The 19,936-nt window shown below is 41.7% G+C and overlaps 1 protein-coding gene across 1 annotated transcript in view; it reads left to right on the plus strand.

Annotated features, from left to right (window-relative positions):
• PIPOX (pipecolic acid and sarcosine oxidase) overlaps window positions 1-19,936 on the plus strand; it is a 153,682-nt gene that overhangs the window by 129,205 nt on the left and 4,541 nt on the right. Inside the window, exons 3-6 of the mRNA XM_040423415.1 lie at window positions 1,609-1,822; window positions 4,090-4,272; window positions 8,300-8,452; window positions 17,308-17,466. Coding sequence (XP_040279349.1) covers window positions 1,609-1,822; window positions 4,090-4,272; window positions 8,300-8,452; window positions 17,308-17,466 — 709 coding nt within the window. The remainder of the gene's footprint in view (window positions 1-1,608; window positions 1,823-4,089; window positions 4,273-8,299; window positions 8,453-17,307; window positions 17,467-19,936) is intronic.

Below are 19,936 nucleotides of genomic sequence, written 5' to 3' on the forward strand. Positions count from 1 at the left end.
GGATCTCAGCTGAGTTCCTGTGCTTCCATAGCCTTTTGAAGTTAAATGTCTTCTTCCCCTTTTGTTTATTGTTTGGGTTTTCTTGTGGTGCTCTTTTCCCTGTCATTTGTGTTTAGGCCTGAGGGAGACTCCTGTTCGTCCTACCGTTTGATGGAACAGGTTGTCTCTTGTCCTGACATTAGTACCAGGGTACTACAGGGTGAGTTAGGACTTTAGATTCCTGTGTATGAACTCACCTACCTCAGGGGTCAGTTCATACTTGTAGTTAGTCAGGACTTTGATTAGGGTTTCCTCTAGGAGGTGACCTGCTCCTTTCCCTAGTTTCCAGGCCTTTTCCCCTCACCCCTTTCCCTCCTATGTTTGGTGTAGGTTTCCCTCCTACACCAAAGCATGACATAATGCTGGCGTCTGAAAGTCGGCCAACCAATATTTGGTATAGAATAAGAGAAAAGTGTCTATTCCTGCTGGACATTTATGATCCAGCCCGAGTACCTGTGATAAATCAGGTGCATTTCTAGACAGCCAGTCAATGCTTACACCATATTTAGGATTAGTAAACCAGGGCCAAATAACTGCCAATAACATACAGTTTAGGTGCAAAAATCATTATTATGTACCAATAATGGAGAAAATATTTTGGAATCCAATTGTAATACATATGAAATGAAAACTGTAGCAGGTGACTTGATTTCTGCAGCTGCCAACAAGGGCAAGGTTAGTTGTGCTATAGAGCGCATTGGCAATTGGTCTCTTGGGAGGAAAAAGCCCAGCACAAGCTAATAAGAATGGAAGAAAGAGCAGGTAATGCACCAACATAGGGTCATATTTTGTATAGATATTATAGTGGCTTACCTCTCTATCACTGATATTTTGGAGGGTGCACTATCCACTGGGTTACCCAATGCCAGTCAACTCATAATACATTTATATATAGTAATAGACACACCCCAATTGGAATAAATATAGATACACCCTAATTATGCATTTTAAAATTGATTACAAAATATATAAAAATATATAAAATCATACAACCACATATAATTCATAAAATTGGAAATTATTTTGTTTCTTTTTCTCTACCTCATGATCCCCAGACAAGTGAGTAGAGTGGAGGGTGCATTAGAAGTATACATCAAGAGGGTTTCCCAATGTATATATACATCCAGTGAACGCCTCTGGCATATGCTACTGTTTTAAAAAAAGGTACTGTATAGTGTGTAATATATATTTTTTATTGTATGCCTCTGTATAGAATAGTGCAGCACATACAAAAGGAAAAATACTATACTGATGTATACAAGGCAGATGAAGGCCAAAAGGACACTATTTATCCTTCGTCAGGTGTTCAGGATAAATATGTCATACGTGCTGGGAGCATACAGTGAAAAGCAGTGTGAAGGCTGACCAAGCTGCTATACCAGAAACAGCCTGTGGACAAGAGTTCCACGGTGTCTGGAAAAAAAACATAAATCTATCTCGAGTCCAATATTTTTTTCTGCTGATCTGTAAGCTCCTAACATACTTTTCATACATTGCTTTTCTAAAGTTAATCTGATTTATTTATTTATTTTTTCTGCGTTTTTAGACCATTTTATAATATGTCCACAGGAAAACAGGCATTGTCGTCATAGCCCCAACTGGAAATGAAGAATTTGAGTTAATATGTAAGAATATGGAAGAAGGACAAATGTCATGGGGCACTCTGACGCAAGAGGAATTCATGCAGAAATATCCAGGGTTTTTACTAAAGCCTGGAGAAGTTGTCTGCTGTGACCATGATGGTGGAGTTCTGAGCGCCGACAAAGCCTTACGGGCTGTGCAGGTACGGTAAGAACTTCCCATATTGATATTCATCGGAGAGCTACATAATGACTACATGGAACATCAAGTCATGTACACATAATTATACATCCTTATACAAGTTAACAAATAAACATTGCATGTCCCCTGCTACATACACATTGGAGTGTTCCCCTAATTAGATTAGCTAATGATTAAAATATATTTATGCCTAAGAAAAAAGAAATCTCATTTTCAGTGCAGACGTGTCTTCATTCTACAGAGAGAACGTATCCAAAGTGTGAAATTGCTTTGTTCATAAATAATTCTTTGTTTTACGCTGGAAAGAGCAACATAACTCTATAGAGACACAACCAGACTGCAGCCAAGTTCTGTTTCACTTGCTCAGAGTTCATCTAATGAAAGAAAAAAAAAAAACTGGATCAATGTAAACACGTTTCCTTATAATATATTTGATCTATATCTAATTAATCGCCCACACAAATTAAAAGGGTTGTTCTTAATAATTTGATGTATAAAAGTTCGAATTGTCTCTATGTTTAATTTCACTTTGCTCCTTGTATATGATTACAATATACTGACTCTGGCTGCAATGTAGATTGCAATCAACACAGCGAATATCAAAGATAATAGATTAGGACTCACTAAAAATAAAATTAGAAATCTAGTATTCTGATTTAGCATTTTTTTACTTTTTGTGTATCAAATTATTATTGTATACTTTTTTTAATCAGCCTTGATCAAATTATTGGTGTCAAATTCACACATGGCTACATTATGGCTATATGCTATACAGCCTAGACGTCTATGGGGTCAAACTGCTGCTTGGGCAGCTCTAAAATCCAGTGTGCTGCAAAGTGCCATACAGTGGCACACAGGGTGACTATTGCTCTGTACTGTGTTTGCCTTCATTCAGCTTCCTGCACAGAACTGCATAAACAGCAATTCCCTAATGTATTCTTAGCAAAATTGTTCCTTTTATCACAGGCATGTGAAATGCAAATGCAAAAAAAAAATTGTATATATTAAAGTTATACACAATTCCCTAATATAGTGAATATATATGTTTTAAAGAGATTATGTCACAATGAAAATGCTATGTAAGCCACCGTCACCATGTTATAGAGTAGACTGATATATAGTTTTGCGGGAAAAGATTCAATAAAAATTGTATTTTATTCATTTCAATCCCTGTTCATTCTGGGCTTTGAAGTCCAGGAGGCGGTCCTATCAGTGACTGACAGCCTTCCCTCTATGATTGTGTATACAGAGATACCTGTCAATCACTGATAGGACCGCCTCCTGGACTTCAAAGTCCCAAATGAGGAGGAATATAAATGAATAAAATACAATTTTTATTGAATCTTTTTCCACAAAACTATATATCAATCTGCTCTGCTACTACTGCTCTATAACATGCTGCCTGCAGTTCAAACACCATGTACAACGTGACAGGTTCCCTTTAAATTTCCCAATGAGTGAGGCAGCTTTGATCGCAAAAAGATGTGACCAAAGCTGCATCAATTTACACTTGCATGACAATTTTTACAATGATAATATAAAATAACCACCATCCTAGAAACAAATTACTCCAGATCCCCTTAGGCTCCATACACATTAGGGTATTTTTGGCTGAACCTAGCACTTTCAGCAGAGTCTGACGATAATCTAATGTGTATGGGGAGCTCCTGACCCTGGCCCAACACGTGATGTTGTGGAGAGAAGAATGAGGAATATTGGCTTTCAGCACTCAAACCTTTAACTCTCCAGGGAGAAAAACCACCAATAGTGGTGTCTGGCAGCGGCTTTCTCATCTGTCTCCAGTGACAATTCTTACAGACTAAGCTGAGCCAAGCCTGTATGTGCATGGGGAAATCGGGAGAGATACTGCAGATTTCAGTAGAAGAAACGTTCAGTTGATGAGTATTGAAGGTGTATGGACAACCTTAGATCCAGAATCTCCACAACCATGAAGGATATCTAGTATTGCAGCTCAGGCCTATTCATTTTTTTCTAATCCAAGACAATTCCTTTAAAAAGGACCTGTCACCTCTGTGACATGTCTGTATTAATAACTGTGTACTTACATTTCTCATATAATAAGAATTCTGGAGCATCTATATGACTGTATGGTATGCCATTCCTCTATAATCCCTACTATAAGTTTATGAATGAATTACTAGCAGTCTTCCATTAAGGTCTAGATGGGTGTTACCAGTTGGGGAAGGAGGGTGTCCGTGCACAGTCTGACACTATCTAAACATGAATGTCTCTGTGATTCTCCTACAGGAACAGTTTAAAAAAATGGGTGGAGTAATCCGAGATGGGGAAAAAGTAACACACGTACAGCCTGGACAGGTGGTGACTGTGACAACTGCTTCTAGTGTTTTTGAAACCGAAAAATTAGTCATCACTGCAGGCCCATGGGCCCAGAAAGTGCTTAGCCCTCTTGGCCTTGAACTACCTCTGAAGGTGAGAAATTACATTTCCTGAGCCTTACTGCTAAAACATTTTGGCATCTATCATAAAACCATTTTTTTTCAAGCAGGCGAGTAGAGGAATTACTTATTACCTTTTCATTTGATTTACAGTATGATTCTTTGAAACAGAACTGCATTTAAAAGGTTTCTGGGACTGTCATCCTCCCCAGGGCAATATATATCACTGCAATGTGTTAGAAGCTCTTCCACCAACAAACAGCTTATATTACCGTCCCGTTTCTTTTCCAGTAGCAGCCTTGAGATTCTTTATAAGTAACAACACAAAGCCCAAGTGTTGTAAGCCTGTCAATTTCCAAGCACCTTTAGGGATTGCTTTTCCCTTTATATGAACACTCTAGATAGCGAAATTACAGGGTCGTTTATCTTAACCGGTGCTGGTTGCCATTAAATGAGCAAGACACTGTAGATGATTTCCTAATTTATGAACCTCTTCTAAAGAGGTGAATTATTATAGATTGATCTGACAATGCTCTTAGAGTGATTGAAAGCACTTTGATCAGCAATATAGGTGGCACAGATAATGATGTTACATTACATAAATGTCTTTCTCATTTGTGAGCGTACACGCACAAGATTATGTTCTTTTTGCATACATTTGGTTATATATGGGTATTGTATACATCCCCTTTTAAAAGGGTTTTCAGGGATTTCAATATTGATAGCCTATCCCCTGTCTAGTGAGCGCTGCGGACGTTTCTTAGGCCAGTGATGTCGCGTTCATCGGTCACGTGGCCTATGTGCAACTCAGTCTCATTCAAGTGAATGGACCTGAGCTGCAATACCAAGTGCAGCCGTTATACATTGTACTGCACTGTGCTGGGTGTGGTGTGAAGGGACCGGAGCACCATGGTCTCTTCAAACAGTTGATTGGTGGCAGTGCCAGATGTGTGAGCCCCACGGATGGCCTATCCTCAAGATAGGTAATCAATATCTGATTGTGGGGTACCACTCCTGGCACCCCCACCAATCAGCTGTTTGCATAGACCACTGCGCTCCAATGAGGGGAAGCCTCTTCATAGGCCAGTGATGCCAGTCTTAAAAACCCCTCCAGCGCTGGGATCTACATACCTTCAGTGCATCAACCACCAGTCTAAATCTACGCCAGCTTCCTTGCTGGTGTAGATGTAGAACATTTTCTATGCCAAAGACAGGCATAGAAAATAATATATGAGACTAGCCTGCTGACCCACTCTATTCCCCACTCCCTTTTTTAGACCTGGTGTGAGGGGGGCACATATATGAAAAAAAAGACGTAAAATGCACAACCTTCAGTTGTTAATGCATAACCTGCTGCGTTCTGCTTGAAAGAATAATTTATTATATTCTTTTAATTCCTTTTCTACTTTTCTGCCATGTCCTCCAAGTTGCATGTATGACATTCATTTTTCATATAATGCCTGGGGTAACAAATCAGAGTGGTAACAATATAATGATGCATCATACTGCAATACATTCTGACAATAACTATTTCATTGCACGGAGCCATCATGACTTTACATTAAAATTTACATGAATCTGTATATATCAGAAAGCTTCCATCATTTCTCCCTCATCATCTCTTGTAGCCTTTGTTCATATTAATTTGCACAAATCATCCGCTTATTACAGAGAACATTACAGAATATACATAGTATTCAATTGCTCTGTGATAATAAAACAATTACAGCCGACTGAATGATGTGTGGGAACTGGAGAACACTAAAATATTATATTGATTTCATATGATTTCATACCTTGCCAAAGAACAGGATTACACTATAACAGAGGACTATTGGTGTGATAAGGAATGAAATAGCCTACAATAGGAAAAGTAAAGTTGGCCTTATCTGAACTGTCCTACCAAAGTAGATCAATGCAGTTATCATTCTTCCTACCGATTTAAACACTTTTTCCGTTGCCCTCACCTCCATTGTGCTCCCTGGTGATCTATGATGAGGTACAATGAGATCTACCAGCAGTACAGGAGTTACCTGGCATTATAATCCCAATACCCTGTGAACTGAATTGATTTGGAACCAATCAATGGGTTTATATCTAAAGAATCTTCATCTTAAATCTGTCAGACCATGCAGACTCCCACCCATGCCTGCTCATTTTGTACAAACATTGAGAGCCAGGTTGTAAAAGGGCAAATACTTTTGCACAAACTTAGAGGTGCTCAAAAATGTGCTACTTTTCTACATTAAATTTAGCTTTTTCACCTTTAATACATTTCTTAGTTTTATTACCTAAGATGTAGCAGACTGACCCAATCAAAAAAGTACTGTAGTGGTAGAAGTTGCACCGACTAATATCTCATTTTAAAGATGCCCTAACATCTTTAAAATGAGATATTAGTCGGTGCAACTTCTACCACTACACTAATCCTTTGATTGGGACCACCAAAAATTTTCAGGTACTGTATACTGTTGTTGGCTTCAGCTTCATATTACACATGTGCGGGTGGCCCTTTGATATTAGTCCCAGACTCATCTCCGGTAACTTCTTTTACAAAATGATGTAAAAACATCTAATCACACTATCGAGCACAATAAACCTCCGCTGCATAATGATAAGCTGGTGGTTTAGTTGCTCTAAGGCTACTTTCACATTGGCGTTTTGGCTTTCCGTTTCTGATATCCGTCATTGGCTCCCACAAGCGGTAGAAAAGGGATCAGTTTTGCCCCAATGCATTCTGAATGGAAAAGGATCCGCTCAGAATGCATCAGTTTGCCTCCGTTCAGTCACCATTCCGCTCAGGAGGCGGACACCAAAACTCTGCTTGCACTTTTTCTGTCCGCCCTGGGATGCGGAGCGAGACAGATCTCTGACACAATAGAAAACAAATCTTTCACCCATTGACTTTCAATGGAGCTCATGACGGATCCGTCTTGGCTATATAAGACATAATACAACTGGATCCGTTCATGATGGGTGTTCGCGGTAGTAATATTGTAACGGAAGCGTTTTTGCAGACCCATGACGGAGCCGCAAATAACGCTAGTGTGAAAGTAGCCTAAGCCTAGTGCCCTGCTGGTATATTATAGGTGCCCTAAGGGTATTTTCACACTTGCGGCAGGACGGATCCGACAGGCTGTTCACCATGTCGGATCTGTCCTGCGGCTGTTTCGCCGTGCCCCCGGGCCGCCGCTCCGTCCCCATTGACTATAATGGGGATAGGGGCGGAGCTCCGGCGCAGCACGGCGGTGCACGGCTTAAGGCCGCCGGACTAAAATTACTGCATGTCAGGTTTTTTAGTCCGACGGCTTTCTCCGTGCACCGCCGTGCTGCGCCGGAGCTCCGCCCCTATCCCCATTATAGTCAATGGGGACGGAGCGGGGGCACGGCGAACAGCCACAGGACGGATCCGACATGGTAAACAGCATGTCGGATCCGTCCTGCCGCAAGTGTGAAACTAGCCTAATAATAAACATTCTTTTGACAGATATCCTTTACTTTGATGCTAGGTGATGTATCTGTGCTGTACTGTATAACATAGATGCTACCAGTATACAAATGACAGATTGTAACTAGGATTGGACATGATCAACTCTGTCACGATCAGGTATCCTGCAGAAATGTATACATTGCAGTCATTTATAACCCATAATAGATTCCTTCTTATTTCACATCACTTTTCTTCTAATTGCCTCCTAGGTTTTGGTCCTAAGATCCAGAACATTAACATGCACCATCTATATTGCTAAAACTTGGTACCATTTGCATTGTTTTTTTACTCTATTGAATCTTCCAATCAAGCAATGGCTCTAAGAGAAAGCAGCTTTCCTTATTACCATATGACAGAATAAATTATTTAGGTTGTGCAAGTTGCATGGTGATTATTGTATGCTAAATAACACTAAGTAATGTAGTTACATGACAACAGTGTATGAGTTAGTTATAAGGCAGTTATTTAGCAGACTTTATTAAATCATGCATTACTTCTCATGTTTCGTGACAGGACCGCTATTGCATACTGATGTTTCATGTTCTTTATTTTAAGTGTGGTTCATTCCCAGACGCTGAGAATCAATGTATGTTACTGGAAAGAGAAGATTCCTGGAAGATCTGGACTTCTGCAGAACATCCCTACGTTCTTGGGTGTAAATCTGAATGGAGAAGAGCATGAGGTGTATGGACTACCCTCCCAGGAGTATCCAGGGCTATTTAAGGTACAGCTTTAAAAGTTGACATCATGTAGGAAGTTTGCCTATTTTACCAGTATATTTGCAAAGTATACTGTAAGGTTTACTGCTTAGCAATATTTTACTGTGTACCTATAGCCTTCTATGCTATTTGATTTCATGGTATATCTCAATATACTGTTTTCAGTTACACAATTCCAAATCCCCTGCTTAAGTGATAAAATTCTGGATGCTGGCTGTCGTCACTAGAGGGTGCTCACTGAAGATATATTTAGCATTGTGTTCAGTGTGGAAGCTGTATAAACGTGTATGCAGTAAGGCCTCACTAGGGGGCTTGTAATAGTTGAATGTAGGTGTCCACTTGAGCTTAAAGAAGATATGTAAGGCCAGTGGCGGACACGGGTAGCCAATGGCCCCTGTGTAAGAACACCATATGTCATCAGGATAGGTCAGTGGTGGTTAACCTTTTAGAGACCGTGTACTCAAACTACAACCCTACAACCCACTTATTTATTGCGAAGAACCAACACGCCAATTTAACCTGAATACTACAGTCTAATATAGCATATCTTCCATGTACTTTGTAATTTAGCTATAATAGCCTGCCTACATCCAATGTGCTGCTTGTGCCGTTCATAGAGCGCCCTGTGCTGATGAATAGTAAGGAAAAGTCTAAGGCATATTGGTACGGCTTAAACTTTTTCCAGGGCGTAGGTGCCCACAGAGAAGGCTCTGAGTGCCACCTCTGGCAACCATGCCATAGGTTTTCAACCACTGGGATAGGTCATCAATATCAGATCAGTAGTGATATGACATTCATCAGACACACGGCCTAGGCATGAGGCTGAGCTGCAATACCGAGCACATATACTATCCAATGGACATTGCTGTGCTTGGTAAGCTGCAGCTGATTGGTGTAGGTGTCTAACCCCCACCAAACTGATACTGATTACCTATTCTGTGGATAGCACAAAACAAAAGGTGACGGCAGCATCTCCAGTAAGGAAAAGTCTAAGGCATATTGGTACGGCTTAAACTTTTTCCAGGGCGTAGGTGCCCACAGAGAAGGCTCTGAGTGCCACCTCTGGCAACCATGCCATAGGTTTTCAACCACTGGGATAGGTCATCAATATCAGATCAGTAGTGATATGACATTCATCAGACACACGGCCTAGGCATGAGGCTGAGCTGCAATACCGAGCACATATACTATCCAATGGACATTGCTGTGCTTGGTAAGCTGCAGCTGATTGGTGTAGGTGTCTAACCCCCACCAAACTGATACTGATTACCTATTCTGTGGATAGCACAAAACAAAAGGTGACGGCAGCATCTCCAGTGTATTCCTTTTATTGGACAAACCTTACAGAATGCGTGCAGTAAAAGCGAGACAGCTATGTTTCGGCTACATCTTAGCCTTTATCAAGGCGGGGTCGTAGAGGTCTGAGTGTGCTGCTCTACAATACTATTTGTACTATTCTGTGGATAGGTCATCAATATTAAACATCCAAAAAACCCTTTATTTTCCAATCTTTCTGGACTTTTAGCATAGTAGAGAGGCTTCTTTAACAATCTTTATGAGACTATAAGTCAGACCAGAGAGGAGGGAGGGGGGATGACTTAATTAGAGCACCACAACCTCTTGTGCCATCCCAGTAGTGTGACTGGTCAGGACTTCTCACATAATACTAATCAATGCGCTACTATTCTGTTTAAATGTTTATCTAGGCCTATGAAGAGAACATTACATAATGTAGAGGCAGACCATATAGCTGCACTGAGCCTTTAGAGAGAGGAGGTCCAGCTGTGGTTGGTCCTATTACCTTTCCTAGTAGGGCGTAAAAACCTATACAAAACTCCAAGTTGGAATTATACCAAGGTGTTGACCAGTAAAGGGGGACACCAGGTAAATCCAGCATCATGATACTGATATTTTGTGGTCCGTGGTAGCGGAATCAATAATGACCATTATTGATTCCGCTACCACGGACCACAACGGAATTCGGAATCCATATCGGGATCCTCCGCTAACCGGAAGCCGAACTTTAGACGCCGAACTTAAAACAGAAGTTCGCTCATCTCTAGTCAAAGCTTCTTTACTGTAAGAACTGTGAATCTGTGGCATAGACTTCCTCAGGACATGGTCAGAGCAGGAACAGTGGACAGTTTTAAAAAGGGTTTAGATGAATTCTTAAAAGTAAACAACATTAATGCTTATGAAAACGTGCAGAAATCTGAGTCTCAATTCCTTCTGGGATTCACATCCCCACCTATTCCTTGGTTGAACTTGATGGACTTATGTCTTTTTTCAACCGTATTAACTATGTAACTATGAATGCTACTTCAAAATATGCAGGTTTCTTGTAACACAGTCCATAAGAACTGAATGGGCATTAAAGGGGTTGTCTCATGAAAAATATTTTACCTTTTTCAAACCAGCACCTGAATCTGAGTACATTTTTAATTGTAGGTAAAATTTTTGTATAGCCACTAAGTTATTCAATAAAATTTATCTGTATAGCGCTACCTGCTGTTTACCCTTTTTCTAAATTCTCTGTTCATCATTCAAATGCCACCAGCTGGAGCAGAAAGGACATTCTCCCTGAGAAAGTGCACAACCCTTGAGCTGCCAGCTTGAAATAAATCTAGCAGAGCAATTGCAGCAATGAATGGGGAGATGTCTGGAACCATGTGTGGTACAGAGCTGGATCTAAGTTTGTTAGAAATAGACTGTCACGCAGTAGCGTGGCATAGCATGGGGGGGGCAAGGGGGGGCAAGGGGGGCCATTGCCCCGGGCACCAAATTGTAGGGGGCACCAGGCAGCAGGCAGTATAATGAGGGTGATGGAAGCCTATGGCTTCCATCCCCTCCGTTCTGCATCATAAGTTTCAGGCCAGGCCTGAAGCCTATGAAGTAGTAGAATAGCGCAGGAGATCGCGATTACATCGCCATGACCTCCTGCGCCGGGTCTCGCGAGATGACGTGATGATGCGGCGCAGGAGGGCACAGTGATGTGTTCCAGACCGCCTGCGCCGGGACGCTTGAAGACAGGCGAGTATTATTATTAGGAAGAGAGGTGAGTATTATTTTTTTTTTTTTTATGTAAGTACTAGGGGCCATACTGGGGGCACTATGGAGGTGGGGGAAAGAATGGGGGCATTATATATTATACAGAGGGGACATTATATATTATAATTATACAGGGGACCATTAAATATGATACAGAGGGTCCATTATATATAATAATTATACAGGGGGGCCATTGTATATTATACAGAGGGGCCATTATACTGTATATTATAATTATACAGAGGGCCCATTAATAATGGCCCCTCTGTACAATTATAATATATAATGGCCCCCCTGTATACTGTAATTATTATATATAATGGCCCCCCTGTATAATTATAATATATAATGGCCCCTCTGTATAATATATAATGCCCCCCTGTATAATTATTATATATAATGGCCCACCTGTATAATTATTATATATAATGACCCCTTTGTAATATTAGGATATATAATGCCCCCATAATGGCCCCTCTAGGATATATAATGCCCCCATAATGGCCCCTCTGTATAATTATTAGATATAATGACCCCCCCAGTGTTATTATAATATATAATGGCCCCTCTGTATAATTATAATATATAATGGCCCCTCTGTATAATTATTATATATAATGACCCCTCTGTAATATTAGGATATATAATGGCCCCCTCTGTATTATTATTACATATATATAATGGCCCCTCTGTATAATTATTAGATATAATGACCCCCCCAGTGTTATTATAATATATAATGGCCCCCTCCGTATTATTAGGATATATAATGGCCCCCTCCGTATTATTAGGATATATAATGGCCCCCTCCGTATTATTAGGATATATAATGGCCCATTATATATCCTAATATTACAGAGGGGCCATTATACATTTTACAGAGTGGACCATTATATATAATATGGCCCACCCTGCCGCATCCTGGCCCCAGACTTCAGGTCACACTGTGCGTGTTCTGAATTCTGGGGCCTCACATCCATCTACTACATTATCTGTACTCAGAGAATTATCACTGTATTATCTGTGGTGTTACATAGGACTACTACATGATCTGTAAAAAGGGGCGTGTCCACAGGTTGGGGGGCACAATACATGGCTTGCCCCGGGTGCTGGCAACCCGCGCTATGCCACTGCTGTCATGTACTATTTGCATTTTGGATATTACTTATTGGATAACCCCTTTAAATGTAGTTGGTTCTCCGCTCAGCAATGGTTTAAAGCAATGCAGCCTGTAGGAGCTTACAGAATAGCTCAGTGTCTTTTCAAGGCGGAATAGTATGTAAATAAAGAGATGAGCATGAAAATTAAATAATTACATATTAACACATAATAATTGCCCATGATTTATTCAGCTAATTAACTAATGAGTACAGGTTTGTATTGTCTATATCTAACCCTGTAGGGATCTTCAGAAATGTTATTCTGGCTGAAATATTGACAAAGCTAAAATTAAATTCTGTTTCTGTGTTGTCAAATCCTTCACAGGCTAAAATCCTTGGAAGAGTTTACGTTAAGGCATATTGGAGGATGTAAGATTCCTTACAGATTGTGGGGGTCTGATCTCTTGGATCCTCAATGATTCTCTGCACTATACTGCAGCTCAGCTCCTATTCACTTGAAAAGCAGTTGAGATGCAATAAACAGGCACAGCCATGACACAGTGGACAGACCTGTCTGCATCCAGTTACGTCCACTGTGGTATTTCACCAGCGGCTGCTATTCTAATCTGACTTATTCTAAGGATAAATCTGAGAATAGATCATCAATATCTAGAGCATGGACAACCCCTTTAAATGTTGTCCATGCTCTATGTATAATAGAGTCCCCTACCACCAGCATCTGTCTGACCTTTGATGCACTCCTTATACCATCCAGATGGCTGGAGGAGCTTTTAAAGGGCTTCTGTCACCCCACTAAACTTTTTTTTTTTTTTTTGGTTACTTATAATGCCTATAATGCGATTTATGCATACATACTGTAATTAATCATTTTCGTTCAGCAGATTCTGTTAAAAACTTACTTTTATAATATGTAAATTACCTGTCTACCAGCAAGTAGGGCGGCTACTTGCTGGTAGCAGCCGCATCCTCCTATCATAATGACGCCCCCTCCGCATGTTGATTGACAGGGCCAGCGGACGGGATCTTTCTCTGGCTGGCCCTGTCTGCTATCAAGATCTCGCGCCTGCACCGTAACGGTATTCAGTCGGCGCAGGCGCACTGAGAGGCGGACGCTCGCTCGGCCGCTCCATCCTCAATGCGCCTGCGCCGATGACGTCACATCTACACCCGGCGCAGGCGCATTGAGGAAGGAGCGACCGAGCGAGCGTCCTCCTCTCAGTGCGCCTGCACCGACTTAAGACAGGTACGGCGCAGGCGCCAGATTTTGAATGCAAACAGGGCCAGCAGAGAAAGATCCCGTCCGCTGGCCCTGTCAATCAGCATGCGGAGGGGGCGTCTTTAGGATAGGAGGATGCGGCTGTTACCAGCAAGTAGCCACCCTACTTGCTGGTAGCAAGGTAATTTGCATATTTTAAAAGTAAGTTTTTAACAGAATCTGCTGAATGAAAATGATTAATTACAGTATGTATGCATAAATCGCAGTATAGGGATTATAAGTAACCAAAAAAAAAAAATACTGTTTAGTGGGGTGACAGAAGCCCTTTAAACTAGGATCTGGGGGGAGGGTGGGGGGTAATACCAATAAGGGGTTGATAGGAGGGGAGAGTGGGAATTTAATGGGGGCTGGGGTTAGGGAGGAAAGTAGGGAGAAGACTGGGCAGAACTATACAACGATGAAAAATAGAACTGCTGGTAACAAGAACCTGTTACATACAAACATCAACCAAGGTAACCAAAAAATCCCGGATATTCACTTTACAGGTAATAGTAATTTAAAATGTATTTTCACAAATGCCAGAAGTCTAGCTAGAAAAATGGGGGAGCTGGAGGCTATGGTACTAGAAGAACACATAGATGTAGTTGGTGTGGCTGAGACATGGTTGGACTCTTCACATGACTGGACTGTTAACATTGAGGGTTTTACACTATTTAAGAAGGACCGTGTCAATAGAAAAGGTGGTGGTGTGTGCCTGTATGTGAGGAGTGATCTGAAGACAAGTGTAAAAGAGGCAATTGTGGGTGCGGATGTTGAAACCTTATAGGTGGAATTTTAAACACTGAAAAAATAATACTTGGTGTAATCTATAGACACCCTAACATCACAGAAGAGATAGAACTGCAACTGTATAACCAAATAGAGCAGGCTGCACAGGCTGGTACAGTGGTCATAATGGAAGATTTTAACTTCCCAGACATTGACTGGGTTCATGGTTCTGGCTGAACCGCAAAAGGGAGAAGATTCCTCAACTTGCTGCAGGACCACTTTATGGGCCAGTTTGTAGAAGCTCCCACTAGGGGCGATGCTCTGTTACATCTGGTAATTTCTAATGATGCAGAGCTTGTTGTAAATGTTACTGTTCGAGAAACACTAGGTAATAGTGACCACAATACAGCAAAAATACAAAACGAACAGCAGGTAGCAAAAGAGAGCAAAACAAATCCCTTTTTTTTTTAAATATATAAATGCTAAAAAACCATGGTACGAGCAGGTAGGTCCCCTAAATAATGGTAGGGGGGGTGGGGGTAGTCACTGAAGATAAGGAAAAGGCAGAGTTACTAAATGGGTTTTTAGCTCTGCTTATACAAAAGAAGAGAAAGGAGCTGATATCTGTGATGCTGGGGCTTTTAGTACATCCATACCATTATACCATCCTTCCTGCAGCGGTTATCCTCCTTGTTGCTAGGAGAAAAGCCCTGCTGCAGTATTGCTGGCCCTGGGCTTTCATCCCTAATATCAGCCAAACAGGGATATTTACTAGGGCGTTCCAGCTCAGGACTAGCCTCCCGGGCACTTTTCCCTTTACCTCTTCTTCCTACATTAACCCAACTGCTGACCTGATAATCCTGATCTTGTCCTCCTCCCACCTCCATTTCACTGACCCCATTTAGTACCTGCACAGTGAGATCTAAGACTTTCTGCAGATTTGCAATGACCCTAAGTATTTCAAGCTGCTTATTTAGATCCAAGATCTGGGCTTCCAAATATGCAATATGATTGCATCTAGTGCAAATGTATTCACCATCGAATGGCTCTTGAAGGCATGCATACATTGCACAGGACACACACTTAGTAGCATTATCCATGGAGCACATGTTTAGATGGGGATGAACGGTAAAGAAGGAAAATAGTAAATATGAGTTAATATTTAGACCCTGTCTGCTGTAGTTGGAGGACTAGCTAGAATCAAGGCAACAATACCCAAGAAAAATCTAGCAAACCATATTTTCTTACGTCCTCTGTGGTATTTCACTGGCTGCTGCTATTCTATAATCTGACTTATTCTAAGGATAGATCTAAGAATAGATCATCAATATCTAGAGCATGGACAACCCCTTTAAAGGGGTTGTCCACTATATATTACTAGCTGCACATGGGCTGTGAACAGTACATACATGCAGTTAGTAGCAGGTGTTATTTTTACATAGTTACATAGTTAATACGGTTGAAAAAAGACATAAGTCCATAAAGTTCAACCAAGGGATAGGTGGGGACGCGAATCCCAGAAGGAAATAATTTCTACACATTTTCATAAGCATTAATGTTGTTTACTTTTAAGAATTCATCTAAACTCTTTTTAAAACTGGTTGTACACTATATATTACTAGCTACACATGGGCAGGGAACAGCACATACATGCAGTTAGTAACAGGTGTTATTAAACCATTGGTGCCGATGTCCAATGGTTTAGTATGCCTAATTTATGTTTATTAGCAGATCATATTACCTGCCTGATGGCACTGCAATCGCTAGTTCTCAGCATAAGTGATTGGGTGCCACTGATAGGTGGGGCTGGCCATATGACCATCAGTGGCTATTTTGGAATCTCAGCACCAGCAAGCAGTGGTTTAATAACACCTAATACTAGCTGTATGTACTGTATGTACTGTTTCTAGCACTTTTGCCGCTAATAATTTAAAGTTATCAATCACTTTAAAAGGAGTTTGTCAGCATCTTTAAACATGCTAAACTGTTGAGAGCACCAAAAAGAGGCTGGGGAGCACAGTCCTTTTGTGGAGCTTTTCTTATCAGGAGTAGTGATAATATGAACTTTTATTCAGCCATATTCTCCTCTTGACAGTGCTCTGAAGATAGAATTTTAGTGTCAAGTGCTCTCTGCATTGAGCTGCTTTACAGTCCCTCATCTCTACTATAAGTGATAGCTGCAGTGGACTCCTGGTTGGATGCTACAGCTGTTACTTAGAGCGGAGATGAGGGGCTTTGAAGAAGCAGAGAACAGAGAGAACTTCACTGTGAAGCCCCACTCTAAGAACTTTCTGGAGCAAAATCTAGCAAAATAATGTTTCATACTCCTGATGAGAAAAACTCCACAAAAGTTCCCCAGTCTCTACCTAGTACTATCAGCAGTTTAGCATGGTCAAAACTGCTGGCAGACTTAGTCAATGGAACTGAGTTTCCATAATGTACAGTGGAACAGTTTTTTTGGTACTATTGAAGAAACAATGACGAATTATATACAATTTTGTATTGTAAAACATAAAATATATTTTGAGCGATGTCAGAGTACAGAAAACTCAGCATTGTCTCAGCAGTTTGATAAATATGGACAAGAAAGTCACCAGTTTTTAGCACAGCTTTACAGCACTAACACACCACTCTATCTGCCCCATGTGCTACCATGTCATTCCCATAGTGGCTTAGATTGTGTCTTATGTCCATTCCTCTGTCACAGATTTGCTTTCATGGTGGAAATGAGGCAGACCCTGAAGAGCGTGAGCTTCAGGACAAACCCAACAAAATTGATGATATTAAAATACTGTGCAATTTTATTAGCCAGTACCTTCCGGATTTGCACCCCAAGCCTGCCGTGATAGAACAGTGTATGTATACGGTGAGTATATGCTATTGAATCTGTGGAATTTAATCTTCTATTCAAATTAAGACTTTAAAGTGGTTGTCCGGTCTGTCAGCATCATAGAGAAGTAATACCCATCAGTTTTTACTCTGATCCCTGTTGTCCCTGAGGGTCATGTGACCGGAAGAGTACAGCCTCTAGTGTTGTGACAAGGTGTCCCGTCTGCTGATAATGTGATCTCACTTCTGGATTCTACCATCACCTCTTAGATGGAATGGGATCAGTAGTGCAGTCTTCGGATTAGTAAATGAAGCAGTGGTCATTTGGTGCACTATAGTGTGCTTTTACTGAAGAAATGAGCAGGCAATGTGTCTGCTTGCCTGGGGCAGCATTCATTATACAGACAGTTCCGTCAGTGATCATGTTCCATTTAATAGGGTGAGGCAACCCCAGTGGAGCCAAGCTGGAGGAGAGATAATGTGATGGGCAGATGGGACATCTTGCGGATCAGTTAATTCACTGCTAAAGGGGTGAATATCTACAACTAAGGGTTAGTGTATTTTCAATGCTGTGTTATATGATTCCAAGAGCTGAGGGAGGAGCTGTGTAGTCTGATAGCATCAGCCAGTGAATCTGGCCTTGGCAGCTGAAGTCTGAGGAGCTGCATGGGTCTGTGCAGTGTGAGGCCTACTACAAGGTGTCCTCCATGGTGAAACCAAGCGCCAAACCTCTGAGAGAAGGAAGCAAAGAAACTATAGGTTATTTATGACCATAAGGGACAGTGTCGGATAGCAAGGGTAACACACATGTATGCTTTTGACTTTGCTGCTTGTGAAAAGGATATATTGCTTCTGCACTCACCAAACCTAGGAGAGCGATTGCCCATTTGATCTAAGATCTGGACACTACAGTAGGAACTGCAGTTTTAATGAGAATGGAAGTGCACGTGTCATTAACTTACCTGGCCAGCTACAGCGACTTGCTCTGTGGCTGCAACGCGGCTGCGATGAGTGAGATGTGATGCCGAGCTGTGCCCCCTTGACATGCAGTCCAGGCCATGCCCCCTGCTGCCTAAGCCTTGCACCCTAGTGACTTATCACTTAAGCCATTCCTCCTGATGACGCGAGCGTGTCCCTATCAATGGACCACTTGCTCTGTTCCTCCCCGCAGCATTTGCTCACTGGGGAAGACTAACTGGGGAAGAGACTGACAAGTGTTATATGCTAAGAATACCTCAGTAAAGTTGTTGGACTTGTTATCTTACACTGGACTCCTTGTTGCCTTGCTCTCAACATCTGCACTTCTGTCACCATTGCATTGCCTGCATGACCAGGGTGTCCTGTCTGGCCATCACCAGGCAGGAGTCCCAATACCAGGGTATACCCCGAGGGAAGAAAGGGTGCATCCTCCATTCACTGCACAGCCCCAGGAAGCATTAAAGTGAGGACAGCCACCATGAACTACTACAACCTCATCCCCATCCTCCTCCCGTCTTTCCCCTTGCTGATTGCGGCAGGGTCAGAGCCAAAACTAATAATAAAGTCTGATGGGTAAGAGTTTTCTATTAAGACAAAACAACATTGCTGTAACTTTTTAGTAGACTGGACAACCCAATTAATGTTAATTCTATTGTTAGTGTTTGATTAGTAGTAGTCCAACCTCTAGGACCCGAGTGATCAGCATGGTGTAAGGCTTGCGTATGAATTGGACAAGCTTCAGTACCAGGCATATGGCATAGCTGCTGTGCCTATGTGAACAATGAGGGGACACAGCATCTACACAAGCCTCGACTGCTCTGATTGGATAATTCTAAGGTTTAAATGTAAGATGTCAGCAGCACAGCACAGGACAATAACAAGAGCATATATGGTGCACGCCTTAAAGGGAATCTGTAAAATATAAGAGTGAAACTGGATCGCACATCCTCAATACTATGCTTTTATCTAATAACTGCTTCTTAGCATAATTAACATCACTTCTCAGCGCAATTTATAGTATACGTACCCCTATGTTTTATACTGTACATGAGGCATTGGTATACAATTTGATCAAAAAGCATAGGCCCACTCACCATGACAAGGATGCCTCCTCGAGTAGGAAGCTACTCTAAATTTGGCGCGGCGCTGTGCGGCGACGACCGGCGCCGCAGCACTGCACCAATAGGCAGCGGGCCCCAGCAGCCAAACAATGCCCCCGCTGTCTGGCAGAGCCACCCTGGCACTGGGCCCGACCAACCCACCAGCACAGCACCAGAGCAACAATGGCCGCCGCACAGCACTGAACCATGTGAACAGTTGGCAAAGCTCACCTTATCACATGCTCTCTGGAACTCCAACTGAGAGGTGGTAGGAATTTATACACCCTTATGCAGTCTCCTGCTAATTAAAATCACCTGGGCTGAATGGGGAGGAGTGCGGATACCAGAGGGGGGAAAAAAGAATAGATTCTACAGTACATGTAAAATATTAGAGTGAAACTGGATCGCACATCTTCAATACTATGCTTT

This window comes from Bufo bufo, chromosome 3 (assembly GCF_905171765.1).
Source record: "Bufo bufo chromosome 3, aBufBuf1.1, whole genome shotgun sequence".
In the NCBI taxonomy this organism is placed as follows: Eukaryota; Metazoa; Chordata; class Amphibia; order Anura; family Bufonidae; genus Bufo; species Bufo bufo.